The sequence below is a fragment of the Diplotaxodon limnothrissa genome, linkage group LG18 (genome assembly GCF_057381915.1).
Source record: "Diplotaxodon limnothrissa isolate DT_005_m linkage group LG18, D_limnothrissa_male_GT1.1, whole genome shotgun sequence".
NCBI classification, from domain to species: domain Eukaryota; kingdom Metazoa; phylum Chordata; class Actinopteri; order Cichliformes; family Cichlidae; genus Diplotaxodon; species Diplotaxodon limnothrissa.
The window spans coordinates 35,552,870-35,567,840 of NC_140613.1; the positions used below are offsets into that span (position 1 = coordinate 35,552,870).

Consider the following 14,971-nt stretch of genomic DNA (forward strand, 5'->3'; position numbering starts at 1 on the left):
AATAGAATATGCAAATAAAATATTTAAGAAAGAAATTATAAGAAGTGTGCAAATAAACAGTGTGTGTGCAGTGACATGATGCATGACAGTTCAGAGTATCCCTGGGTCAAGACCCGAATAGCCTGAGGGAAGAAGCTCGTCCTCATTCTCTCTGTTTTGGCCTTAAGAGAGTGGAAGCATTTGCCAGACCTCAACATTGAGAAGAGGCCATTGTTGGGATGGGAGAGGTCCAAATATAGTGTTTTGTAGTAGCCTAAAACATGTATATTTTCCACTTCTGCAAATATACTTTCAGAAGGAGAAATTCTAATGTATAGTCAAGTAATTAATGACAAATCAGGGAAAACTCCTCTAAAACTCTAATAAGACTGCAAAAGACACAACAAAAAATTCCTCATATTTTTTAACATAGTCGATAAAATTATTATCTATTGGTTTGTACTGAGGTTTCCCGTTGTTCGCTCTGTTGTTTTATCCTATTTCTTTATTTTTTATTGCAGTTTTAAACAAAACTGTCCATTTTATACATTTAAAGATGACATGAAGCTCAGGGCAGGCTATTTTAAAAAAAAATTCTGTGAAAAAAATCTAATTTTCAACATCATAAACCTTTTTTAAAAGTAATAACATCTAGGATTTTTTAATTACCACTACAACATCAGCTATAGAAAGTGTGAAAATGAGTCATTCTTTATAATATGAAATCTAAAAGTTGCATGTATCAGCAGCTATGATCATTTATGAGCTCGCTAATATATGATATCTATTTAAAGGCAGGTATTTTCATCAACACACAGTGTCAGCAGAGCCCAGGGCAGCCTTAATGCCACCCTAATCATTTCACTGTTGTACACAGCGTTTTATTTCCCCCCGTTCACCTGTCATTTCACACAGTCAATTAGTTTGGTGGCAAGTCGTGGCCTTTCATGTCCATATCAGAGATGCTAAGGCTTAAAGACAAAAGACTCATTATTTCATAGCATGTGTCAGATCTACAATCCATACCAGGCTGTCTCTTTGGCTTTGTCTTTTCATGATAACATTTCAGCTGCTTGTTTCCAGATTATTGACATCATGTGTAGCCATTCGATAGTCCATTTCATCAGTGTAAGAGTTTCTTTCACTCTTAATTAACATCTGAACTGAACGAGGAAATGCATTAATGGTTGCTTTGTTGTCATTGCAGCTAATTAATACTCAGGAGGTTTGCATTTTCCTGGAAAAACAAACTATAAAACCGATGTTTCAGTGAACACAAGACATGCTTCTTCAAATCAAGGTCTTATTTAAACAGTAGCTTACTGGGATGTGTTAGTTAGAAGGCCTCCTGTCACCTGCACACTGGGCTTCACAGGCCAAAGTGTTACTCATGAGTTCCTCATTTTTAGCATTGCGGCTATTTCAAGTTCACTGAGATCTGACATTGAGAGATTGCACAAAAATAATGGCATATTTAAAAAAATGGGGGCAGGGGAGGCTTTCCCAGTCATTTCCTTATTTCTACCTTACTTTAAAAATTAATCTGCAAACTTTTATCAAGAATAGAATTATTGATAAAAGAAACATTGCCCAGTCACCAACAGCAGTTTTACATGCCCTACAGATATTAAAATATTCACAAGCTACACTATTTTCATCAATCGATTCTTAATTTAATTTACTTAATTAACTTATTAATTAAAGTACTGAGTTCATTTTGAAGGTTCATATAAAAGATTAAGGACATTTTGCATCGTCAATGAGGAACATAAGAGTGAATTCACTCAATCACAGAACCATAAAAAATTATGAAATGCAAAATATAACAAACAAAAAACATTCACTTTTCTATTTGAAGTAAATCAAGTGCAAAAACTGTTGTTTCAAACAAAAAGGGAACAACTGAATAGGAAATAGTAGATACATGAAATAAAGAAATAAATATGCACTGGAACAGGCCTCTGCTCTGATGACAGAGAAAATCCTCCCTGCAAGCCAGTGAGACAAAGTAAATTTACGCAATCTGTTAATTAGTAGGCTCACTGCAAATTAAGAGATCATGTAAAACTGCATCAATATAGACCAATGCTTAAAAAGTCATTTGGACTTAGTGGAAGAAAAAACACTTGGACACGGCAGAAGTCTGAATAAAATCCAGTCCATGTTGGCCTTTTGTTCAAAGCTGACAGGACGAGTTTACATGGACATATCCAAGAACTCGTGGGACTAATGCTCCTTGCTACACACACTAAGATTTACCTTTTAAAAAAAATATTATTTTTCCAAGTAATGAAATGTCTTTACATTTACATTCTTAATGCGGACACTTTACCCGCTGGAGTAAACCTTTCACAGCACCATGCTATCATCGCTTTCTGGTTTTGCTCGTGTCTTAAATAAATAAATGGACAAAAATAAAAAAGCATATAATTGAAAAACTATACAGAATACCTGTAAATAAAAAACAATAATTCATTTAATCTTAAATACATATTTAAAACGTTTACATAGTTCTGACTGAGCACATAATGTAATAGAAAACATTTTTAAATGGGAAAATATTTAACAGATTTAACGGCCTGATCGCTGTTTTTTTATTATTGTTATTTTATTTAGAGCAATAATTTGTAGATAACCACAAATTTATGTCAACTGGATATAAATTTTAGGAGAAAAAGCATAGCTCTTAAAGACAATCGAGTTTTGGCATGCTGATCATTTAAAGAGCCCTGACCACCAGGAACAGGTTTCTGACAGGTTAGCAGAAAATACAGTCATTACGAAAATAAGAACTAGATGTAAATTTGAGGTAAATGACACGCAGCACAGCGCTGTGGGAGTCGGCTGCTGGTTAAAGGCTTCAGCCGAAACTTTTCTGCTCACTGGGTTTTGCCTTTGAGCAGTGACACATGAGGAGGTCGTTAACAAATTAAGATGAATCAGAGAGCAGCAACAGGGCGTCAGCCATAAACAAACACTGACAACTGCCTCATGACAACAGGCTCAGTTGTGAGTGTGATATTATATCGGCTGTTTCGAATGTCGTGCAGTAACATGCAGGCTAGTTTTGTAACAAAAATCTAAACAGATCCACAAATAACGAGTCATAATTCATATAATAATAATAATTAACACAGTGCTCATTCTCGATATAGTCCTGACTGTGGACTGTTAAATCTTACATTTATTCTTTATGTCAACAGTACACGCAACACTCTGTGCCCTTAAAGCGTCCACTTGGTCTCCTGGATAAAAACTAGCACAAAATCATTCATTAGCTTTGGTCAGTTCGTGTTCCAGCAGCGAGCTGCCGCTAAAGTCAATGAAGTCCGCGCGCTCGTTTATCTGCATTAGTGTCAGAGAACGTAAGTCGCGGTTTGCCAGGCCGCCCCCTCCTGTCATGTGCAGCCCGGGGAGGGAGGTGTGGAAACACCGCCCGTGTTTACGGTCTACATTCCTCCAGCTAGGGTGCTGCTCTCTGAACTGAACTGCTGGAAGCCATCAGCATTCATTCAGTAGATCGGCTCTGCTGGGAAGCACGTGAGGCGCTCGGAGACTTTTTCTTTGTTTTTAATAATCTAAACATTTGATTTTGCTCCAAAGATGCTCCACAAATGGTCTCCCTTTGAATCTTTAATACCTTTTTTTTTTGGAAGATTTAATTATGCGGCAGCGTAAAACTCTCAAATAATTACCCAGCAGTTTCCATCGTGTTTACCACTGTCACTCTTGCCACCTGCAGGCCCTTTCATTAGAACTTGTTGTGAACAGATGCCGGACTCCGCCTGTATGATTATTTCAAGCTCACCTCTGCGACTCAAAGCGAAACAATAAGCACAAGAACGACAGCATGAATACGACAGAATGTGGAGAAGTTGGACCTACAGTGTGCGCTCCGGCGGTGCTGCCACTCTCTATGCGCCAGTCCGCTGATGCATGCTTTCAGAGCCTTCTCTTGCAACATGCAGGAGGACGGGCTGGAGGTGTAGAAATCCAGCATCTGTCCGGGACTTACGGTGAGCATGTCCATGCAGTCAAACATGATAAGAGGCTCTTCGTTCAACTACTCTTGTGTGTGATGGATAAAAATCGCCGACATAAGCGCAAGCAACTCCGTCGAACTCCTCTCCCCCTCCCTCCCCCTCTCCTTGGCACGGCGGATTTCGTTCCTCTTCTTCTCCTTCGTCCCGCACTGGAATCACTAATTATTTCAGTCCGAAACGCTCCGCCGCTTTTTCTAAATCCTCATTTCTTGCACCGAGTCTACTCTCCGCCCTGCCGCGAACCTCCGAAGACTCCATAATAATAACAATAATCCGACCTGTTTTTTGGAAATCGCCCCGTCTCGCATTGGGAGCGGTGGTAAAACACGCGCGAACAGGAGAATTTGTCTCTTGTAATAATAATAATAATAAAAAAGAACCACGGACGGCGTTTAAAAGCTCACGTTTCTTCTGCGATGACGAATGGGTTATCCACCCCCCCGCGCAACTCATTTCCAACTAGTTTTGCCACAGAGAGTGAAAGATTGAAATGCTTAATATATGCCGGTGAACTCTGTATGAACCCTTCCGAGGCGGCTGACCTTCAAATCACCCAGGCAGGCTGACATCACTGCAGCTCCGCAGCGCGGAACAAGGCGAAGTGAAGAAACGCAGGGAAAATAATACTTTCTTCAGTTGGGAAAGAAGACCCACGCAGCTAAAATTTGAAACGAGGTTTTTTTTATTGTCGTTATTATTATCAATTGTATTATTGTTATTGTTATTATTGTTATTAGTCATTATACAGTATCAGCACTCACATCTCTCTGGCTGTGATGGGCATATTGCTTTTTACGCACGACGCTCACTGTTGGTGAATGTTGGACCATGAGATCAGTCGTGAGGTCATATTATTTATTTGATTAGTGATAAGAACTTTATCGTCATTTTATTTATCTTTTATTTTTGAATTAAAAAACAATACTCTATTTTGTTAATAGTAAGCGTTCTTGTTTTACATGAAAACCATGTTTTTCACTGACAACGATAAGCATATTCACAGTTGTGCGCATTAGTAAAAGATATAAAGGGCTTATAAACTAAACTGTGACCTGTGATTTGCAACATTTTAGAAAACTGCTGACTTTGTTGTTATATTGATATACTGAACATATATACACAATGTTGGTAGCATTTAATATCTGAATAATTAAATGGCTGCATTCTAAAACATGAGTTTCAGTAAGACCCAGAATACAGATTTAAGTTGCTTTGACTTAATTTTAAAATAGCAGATTAAAGCAAAAAAAAAAAAAATTAAGAAACTTTAGCATAATAATTTGAACCACTTTACTGAGAGTTCTTCTAAATACTCTTATTTATTTTGGCTACAGTGCAGCTGCCATTCCAAGAAATGAATTAAGTAGAACACATTTAAGCCTACAGGCTTACATGCTGAGGGAACAAATGTATTATTTCGAGAATCTTCCTTATTTAAAGTGTTCTTTGTATAGCATTTTCACACAGCATTAGTTTCTTATGATCTGTTATTGACAACAACATGATTCATCTGACTGTTGATCTTCCAGGCAGATGAATCTTTATCTGTTTTCAAACATGAAATCATATGAATAAGAGAATCAATCAACATAAATTATTTGCCCTCTCGCACATTTAGGAATATGCATGAGGGGGAAATCTTATATACAAATCCTCAAAACAACATTAAGGGAACAGCTGCTGATCACAAACACAAAGAGAGATAAACTTCAGTTAGGAAACAAAAACCATCGTGACCACTTACTGGTAGCTTGAGATGGTACCTGAAGGTCGTTCAGGTTTGCAGGTAGGTCTTCTAAAAAGGAACAGAAGTACTTCTTTGGGCTTCATGAGGGGCATTTCATAGGTTTTTTTTTTTTTTTTTTGAGTTGGCTGCCTTTTGTTCCAATCTTTGTTAAGATGCACTACGTCAATAATGTCTAGGTACAGGCTTTCACGAGGCCAATCCATGACTGATCGTGTTCCCATGTGTATGTTTTTCTATGCAGGTATGCTTTTACTGCACTTGCAGTGTTGGGATCACTGTAATTTGGAAAAATGAAGCTGTTCCAATACCTTTAACTTTACAAGGTCCCCAAAAAACCATGACGACACCTAAGGTGTATTTTACAGATGGCTAAAACCGCTCACTGATGTACTTCTTCCCTAACCTAGACCGTACATATAAACAATAATTTGAACCCAAAATGTCCACTTTGGATTAATGAATGATTAAAACAAGTTGCAGTCCAGTACGTGTGTGGTTAGAAATAGCTCAGCCTTTTCTCTTCATTTCAATTCTCTCTTCCATTGAGACTCTTTGCTGGGATTTTACCCCCATTTCCTAAGGACATGACTTTTAGATACTGTTTATAGACATATATATGCTATAGACACTTCTTTTACTTACGCAGTTTTCTTACATTTCTTTAAGGACAAATCCCATACCACATTGAGGTTTGACAAATGTTTCAGCTGATAGCTCTGTGGGAATCACCTCGTTGGTTCAAAGATACAATTGTATGTCTCTCAAACCTTGACATTTTTGGAAATTTGTAAATTCAACTAAAGAAATGAGAACAGATTTTGTGTTTTTGCGACCAGACTAAAGATAGACTTGGTTTTGTGTAGGTGTGTAGGTGTAGGTACAACACTAGTTTATTCACCTAGTGAGGTGCCTTTTGATGTTTTAATGATTTATAGATCAAAGTTAAGTGGCTCAAGACTTTTACACAGTCCTGTAAATATTTTATTTTAAATAGCATCATGTGCTAATTAGACAAGAAGTGCTGCTTTCTGAACTAAGCTCAGTATATTCTATCTAATAATTACTCTCCCTGTGCCTGTGTTTGGTTTCAAATTAAGACTAAATTACTGTGATATTCTTTGCTGGCCACCAGGCTCTACATGTTCTACTGACAGACCAGGCAAACACCGAAACAATCACCTAAAACCAGAATTGTATTTTCTTGTAAATGTCTCTAATTCTTATCATCTCTGTTTTGTGGTTTGAACTCTTGGTTTACATTAGTGAATGTCAGTTTCTACAGTTGCTCTAGTAAAAAAAAGTTTTTGATTTTTTTGTGTATAAGTTTTGTCAATATCATTCTTGTTATTGATTCCTGTGATTGTATTATTCCTGCCTTGTAGCTGTTCCACACCAGCACATTGTGATATTGTGTTATGTTTGCTTGAGTTGTGTCAGAGGAAATCTTTCATGCTGGTGCTGTGGTTGGTTCTACTGCATCATAGTAATGTCTCATGTCTAAATCTCCTGGTTGGGTTAGTTCTGGTTCTGTGTGAAAGTTTGAATGTTCTCTCAACGCCTGCTTGGGTTTCATCCAAGTTCTCTGGCTTCCTCCAAAAACACATGTAAGGTAATTGGTGATGTGAAATTTGTCATGGATGTAAAGTAGATAAAAGTGCTGTGTGAATGTACGTTTGAAAATGTGCCTTGTAGTCTGAAGCACTTTGGGTGTCAGGGCCCCCAGTGCTAAATATTCCTGTCTTCTGAGGCCTCTTTGCTCCCTGTTTCAGATTCTCTCCCAGTGGACCTAAGCAATCTCTGCCTTTGTATTCCTTCATCTGTTTTGTTGAGCTGGTTCTCCATTAAAAATCGCCCCTGGAAAACCCTCCGCTCCACCAGCTGCTTGCCCTCCTGCCTATGATCTCCTGTGAGTAAACCAGTCCACCCCTCCTGGACCACTATTCACAAGTACACCTGAACATTAATCTTAACAACACTTGGAACTGTTATTTTACCCATGTACATTTTCGGGATTTAACACCCATCACCTCTCTCCCAGTGGACCGCCATCCCAGGCTCAGGTTCTGCCTTCTGAAGCTCACCCATCTATGCTCTCCCCTTTGTGCCTGTATTCTCTGGCACATAGTTTCCCAGTGCAAACCATTCAGTGTTTCAAGTTCTCTACTTCTTGTGCAAAGTAAATACATTTGCACTACTCTCTAGTCTCAACTTAGTCATGCTTTAGAGTCCACTTACCTTTGGTGCTTGCACCTTAACATAAAGGTCCAAACAGCAAGAAATTATTTTTTGAGTTGCTGGTTTCCACTGGTTTAAATAAACCAGCCAAACTGGTTTATTCCCGAATTGTCCCATTTCTAAATCTTTGTCTAGCAGAAATATTACATACATATTTGGATGCTTAAGCCTTATTAAAATCAAGTGTCAAAAGAAGATACTCATTCATCTAAACTAACACCATTAATTTGCTACCCGACACCATACTATACCAGAGAAAACCATGAAGAGCAGAAAACGAGTCTCAAGGTTTCAACTAGATCTGACACAAGGACATTCTATCTATTCATATCACATATCTTCATCATTACAGTCATTATGAAAGGCACCATGCAGCCTGTGAAGCCTGTATAAACAAGCAAAGTTATCTGTGGCTCTGCAGGGCATGGCCGTAACAAACAGTCACCAGTGGTGCTTATAAAGAAATACTTTTGAGTCATATTATGGGAAATGTTCTAGTGTTTTTGGAACCACAATAAATACAAAAACCTACAATTCTAAACATTGTTTTTATCTACAGCAAATCTCTAAACTTTATAGTTTTATAAGTCAAGATTGTTGGAAAAAAAGGCGTTTGTTCTAAATGCTGATAAAATCAATTTTTCCACTTCTCTGGTATAGTTTTACTTGATTTACAAGGAAAACAGATAGATAGATAGATAGATAGATAGATAGATAGATAGATAGATAGATAGATAGATAGATAGATCACAGAGTAAGTGAGGCAGTTTCAGAGGCAGAACCAGTTTGAGTGGTACACAGCACACAGCACACTGATCCCCACATAACTCATGAATATTGCACAGAGCCTACAGCAAAGCTGAAACAAAACCCCCTGGAACCCAGTCCCACCCCAAGCCCCTCCCCAACACACACGAGTTGACCCCTTGGAGTTCAGCAGGTGTAACACTAACTCCTGGACACACATTCACACAACCCCGGTCAGCACAGGTAATGAATACATTTGACAATCCACCTGTAATTAGAAGGTGATAATGAACCCATCCATCAAGATAAGCCACTTTTTGGCATCACTGCTCCGCAGTTCATGGCTGTTGCCAAAACTCACTCTACTGTGACTATAAGCAGTGTAGCTGATCATTTAATAAGGAAGAGTAAAGTCTGACAGCCTCAAGGGAACATGCATACAGCAGCTGATGTTTTTAGCTACTTTCAAATCCTATTTTTTCTCCACAAGAAATCCTTATTTTATAAAGTACTTATGAGAACTAGTCAGTTTGGTAGTCACAATTCATTCATGGGTCAAAACCCGTTCACACAGCTATATTTAGTTACATTTGCACTTAATCTATTGTTAATTTAATTGAACCTGCATGAAGCAGGAAAGTAATTTTCCACTCATGAATCGTGCCTGAGCACGATTTCAGTACATGAAATTATACCTTTGAGCTTCAAACTGATACAGAGTGAAAGTAAACCAATTTGGGATTCAGCATCTTGCCCCAGGATACTTTTGCCTGTGGACTGGACAGTCGGGTCTCAATGTAATGACCTTCCAATCGATAGACTGTTGGTATGCCTGTCTGCGTGCAGATTCTGTCAAGACTGCAGTGTGGTGACTAAGTAAGACAGAGTCAGGGTAGTCTTTTCAGGTCTGCAGTTGGGATCAAAATAAACATTTGAAGATGGTTGTGGTTGGATCCACAGATGGGGAAAGGGCTGGAAATTCAATTTTTAGAATTGTTTTGATGAAATCTCACACAGTATAGTGTTATCTGCTGCATATAGATTTTATATAATTTGTCCACGCTGGAGAAATTATATCTCTCGGCTGGCCTGGGAACCCCTTGGTGTTCAAGCTGGAGGAGGTGGCCGGGGAGGGGGAGGTCAGGGCTTCTCTGTTTAGGCCGCTGCCCCCGCGACCTGGGCCCAGTCCCAGATAAATGGAATAAGACGGATGGATGGATGATTTGTGCGGTCCAAGAAGAGCGGTGTTGTGGCAAATGTGCCAACAAAATGACTTCTAGTTACATGACTATTAGAAGTAATCAAGAGTTGGAATACTTTATATTTCCTTTTACATGGTTTGAGTTTACTTCATGTATCATGTGCTATGAAGTTCAGGACGTCTGTGTTCTGATGACTGATTGTGTTTATTTTGTTCATCTGATAAAAACAGAGAAGCTCGGGTCCAGTCCCGAAACATTTCTTGATGCACACATCAGAAACTTTTTTATGAAAGAGAGCAAAAATGAACTAATGTCAAACTGCCACAGAAAAATGTATCAATGCAGCCTCACAGAGGTTACAGCAGAAACTTGGCCAATAACAGGAAGTATATGCTGCTCCAAAAATTTAAGCAACACTTGAAAACACACCAGATGCCAAAGCTGGCTGTGTGGCTGACAGAGTTGGAACAAAATGCAAGACTTGGAAACAGAAGAGATAAACTAAAAGATGGCTTTATTAAACTAAAACAAAGTACAAAATTATGAGTCAAAAACAAGGAAACCAAATTTTTCTGGGCTCCTCTGGCAGCACTGTCCTATGTATGCAATAATTCTAACATGACTGTTTATTACGGATTTAAAAATCTTATTTGGTTTTCATATGTACCTATTTTCAGTGATATCAACTTTAATAGCAGGAAATTAACTAGACAATTCTTTTCCTTCTCTCTTTTTTGCCACATTTTTCAAGTAACCCTTTATTTGACAACAGTATAATAAAACTGGAGATTCTTTTTAGTGACCACTGTATGGAAACATTCTGGACGGGCCACTGAAGACACCCCGAAAAAAGTGATGCAGCATTTTGCTGAAATATGTTTCAAGCAACTCACAATGGTAGTTTGTGTGGCTCCCACATGCTTGTATGCATGCCTGACGATGTCGGGGCATGCTCATAATGAGACAATCGAGTCTCAGTTTCTTCCATGTGTCACGGCGGGGTGCGCCGCTGTGTTTTTTGAAACAGGACCCAAAAGCAGATGTGGACGAGGAGTTGCAGGTTTAAACAGAAAGCGATCCTTTATTTGGATGATAGCAGGAGTTAAACATGGAACCCTAAGCAAACTAAAAAACACTAAGAAACAAACACTATGCCGTTCTATGACTAAGACTATAACAATGACAATGGTGGGATAACAGACGACCTGACAATGACATTCAGAAAACAGAGGACTTAAATACACACATGAGGCGATCAGGGGAAGTGGAGACACATGAGGAAACAGCTGACTTGGATATACATAATGATGCACAGAAAAGAGTAAACTAAATGCAGTGAACAAAGAACAGACTCTTTCAAAATAAAACAGGAAACACGGAGACATAGACATGAAACGAACTAGACAACAAGAGCCACACAGACATGACACATAACGGGTAAGCGCACGAACCAGGGAGACCGAGTACAGGGGAAGATGACAGAAACGACAACATGAACTTGACAACATAAGACACACAGACATAAACACATGAAGGGCAAGGGAGACTTAACACAAGGGTAATATAATAACAAATGAGCTAGAATAACTTAATGAACCTAAACAAACAATAAACATCAAAATAGACTAAAACTCAAAACACTGGGTCCATGACACCATAGTAGTAGTAGTATTATTTTATTGTCATTGTCAAGAACAATGAAATTGCGTTTGGGGCTTCCATACAACCCAAAAAAAGAAGAAAATAATAAATACCCCTTAAAACCCAAGTGTACATTTTTAACCCAGTGTGACTCCAATGCAATAAGACAATCCTTAGCAATAATGTTCGTAGAAATTCAGACCATGTTCATTTTTACAGGTTCTTGTGTCTAGTCCTAGTTCACCCAGTTTAGGTTATAGTTTAGTTTTCACCTTTCCCATTTCCTTTTGTATTTTTGCTCGATCCAGGTGTTTTTCTTTCCCTCCCTCTACTTCTTTCTCCCGTTCCTTTCCCCCAGTCATGTCTGTCCCGTATGTAAGAACTGAAAATAAAATAAATAAACAATAAAAACAAAGGTCAATCAAATGGACCAATACGGCAAGGCCGGGATGGTGCACTCGGTAAAGTAAATCGGCTGGGCATCTTTCTTGGCCTTTAGACAATAATTCTGATGGCAAAAGAACCAAACGGGACAGGCGGCAAAAAAAAAAAAAGAATCTAAGAAACTCCCACCCAACTCTGTTATCCAACTCAGAACATAAGTATGTTTTTCATGTCTCCCGCTTTGAGCTGTTTCTAATTTTGTAATTTTAAGATTTTTAGGAATGTTTTTCTTCACAATTGCACAGTATTTATTGATTATGTGCACTATCCTTGTCAAGAATGGCTCCAAGATTACGCACATTTTTACTGTAATGCCTTCCAGAGTAGTTATCTGGTTAAACACTACGTTTCTAAGACTTTTAGGTCAGGAGATTAGAGCCTATCCAGGTCCTTGTGTCTTTCAGAGATTCCTGCAGTTTAACTAAGTAGTATGTGTCACCTGGCTTCATAGACAGATACAGCCTGGAATCATTGACATAGCAAGGAAAATGTATACTATCCCATCTAATAATACTGTCTTGGAGAACGCTGTATAATATCAATAGAAATGATCCTAGCATGGAACTCCACCATTAAACGCTGGACTTAATTCACAGTGGTCTAAGCAATGGCGCCTGTGTTTGGCTTTGCCGCTGCTGCTACAGCTCGTTGGAGACGACAGTGTAGTTTTTCACTGCCGTCACTTGTCGTTTGCAATATACTTTTTGCTCTTTTGTATTCTGACGTTTCTTCTGCTGCTTTAATTTATGATCGGGATACACTGTTAAACATCAAAGACTCAATGGAGATCTACTGTGACAGCTGGGACAGCTACAGAAAAACTTTTTCTCCTCCTCTGGAGTGTTCCGCACCTGACTGCGTGCTACTGTGCACAACCCGCGGCATTTCCACCCTCAAGAGACGAAAAAGGGGAACGAGGGCCGGCGTCCAGGTGAAACGGAGAAGGTACCGGAGGCTAGCTGCTTTGCTGTGGGGTGACTCTCGGTGTCTGCGACCAGTTCCTCTCCTGTCGTTTGCTGGGGATGTTACGCTGCCGCCTGGGACCCGAGCCCCATGGCTCGAAAGCAGTTTGCTCACTCTGTGTCCGTCATCCATTTCCCGTTTTGTTGGTGACAGCTACGTCTGCTCATCGATCAAGGTTTTTTCCAACTCTGGAGTCGCTGCCCTGTCCGGCAGGTCCACAGGTTTGCACAGGTGTTTAATTCAAGTACCGCTGCAGTCAGCTGTAGATTCCGCAGATAAACCGTCATCAATTCGGTTCGCCCTGCTTAACGTTCGCTCTATAACGAACAAATCATTTATTTTAAATGATCTTTTTATCAAAGAGTCTCTAGGTTTTATGTGTCTGACTGAGACGTGGCAGCAAAATAAGGATTATGTCCACCTGAATGAAATCTGCCCGTCTGGCTGTTCTGTCATTGGAACTCCGCGTCTTTTAGGACGTGGTGGAGGACTTGCTGCTGTTTACCAGGACAGACTCATATGCAAACTGGTGACTTCGGACTTCTTCTCTTCATTTGAGTCACAGATGATGAAGGTCGGTTCTCTGAAAACCTTTTATTGTATTTTAATCTATCGACCTCCTGGACCTGCTGGGGTCTTTCTAACTGAATTTAACGACCTTCTGACATCGATCATTAAACTGGAGAAGGTTGTAATATTGGGAGACTTAAACCTTCATATTGATGACGCTTCCTGTAACACTGCTGCTGAGCTCATCACTATCACTGAGTCTTTTAACTTTAAGCAGCATGTTTCTGGCCCCACACATACGAAGGGCCACACTCTTGATCTTGTTTTCTCCCTGGGTTTAAATATATATGATGTATATGTGGAAGATGTCCATGTGAGTGACCATAGTTGTATATTCTTTAATTTGTCATTTTACGTGGATCCTTCACCTCCTAAATTGATGATCCAAAGGCGGATTATAAACCAGGATGCTGCTAGAAGGTTTTCTGCCATGTTTGTCCCTCGCATGGCTCAAAATGATATGGATTCACTTATTTTGTCTTTTAACAATCAATGTAAATCTATTTTAGATACGGTGGCACCTCTGAAACTAAATGTTGTCCATTCTTCAAATTTCTGTCCTTGGATAAATGAAAGTATTCAAAATTTTAGGAGATATTGTCGCAAATTAGAACGTTTATGGAAGGCTTCCAAGCTTGAGGTCCATAGGGTACATCTCAAGGAATCAATTTTCTCACTTAACAACATGATAAAAAATGCCAGAACGGAATATTTTGCTAATCTAATAGCTTCAAAAAAGAAAATTCCCAGAGTATTGTTTGATACAATTAAAAACATTGTCTCTCCTGATATTCCTCATGTACCAGTCTATACTAAATCTGACTGTAATGACTTTTTAAACTATTTTGTTAATAAGGTCGCTGCTGTCAGGTCTAATATTTCTCCATCATCCTCTCAGTATCACATTGACACGTTGCTTACCTCTGATACCTGGTCCTCTTTTACTCCTGTTACCTTACAGGACATCAGTGCTCTGCTTGGTCGAATGAAACTGACTTCAAGCCACCTTGATGTACGTCCTCCATCATTTTTCTTTAGTGTGTTTGATTCTATTGGCCCCTGTATTCTGGAAATAATTAATACTTCTCTTTATACTGGCTCAGTTCCCAGCTATTTTAAACAAGCTATTGTTGAACCAATATTAAAGAAACCAAATTTGGACCCATCTCTTCCAAGCAGTTACAGGCCAATATCAAAACTTCCATTGGTGTCAAAGATTTTGGAAAAAATAGTTGCAGAACAACTTATAAACTTTTTGGAAAAGAACAATGTTCTGGACATTTTCCAGTCTGGTTTCCGCAAATTGCACTCCACTGAAACCGCTTTGCTTAAAGTGTCTAGTGACATTCTGATGGCAGCAGACTCTGGAGAGTACACTGTTCTGGTTATGTTGGATCTCA

At 39.1% G+C, this 14,971-nt stretch overlaps 1 protein-coding gene across 2 annotated transcripts in view; it reads right to left on the reverse strand.

Moving 5' to 3' along the window:
- The window catches only part of LOC146614081 (retinoic acid receptor beta-like), a 163,409-nt gene that overhangs the window by 109,099 nt on the left and 39,339 nt on the right, over nucleotides 1-14,971 (reverse strand). The window contains exon 1 of one of the 2 annotated variants that reach the window (XM_085379090.1): nucleotides 3,865-4,021. The exons of the other annotated variant lie outside the window; for it this stretch is intronic. Within the exon in view, the coding sequence (XP_085235216.1) occupies nucleotides 3,865-4,021 (157 nt within the window). Of the gene's footprint in view, nucleotides 1-3,864; nucleotides 4,022-14,971 lie in introns of those variants that run through there. 2 annotated transcript variants of the gene reach the window in all.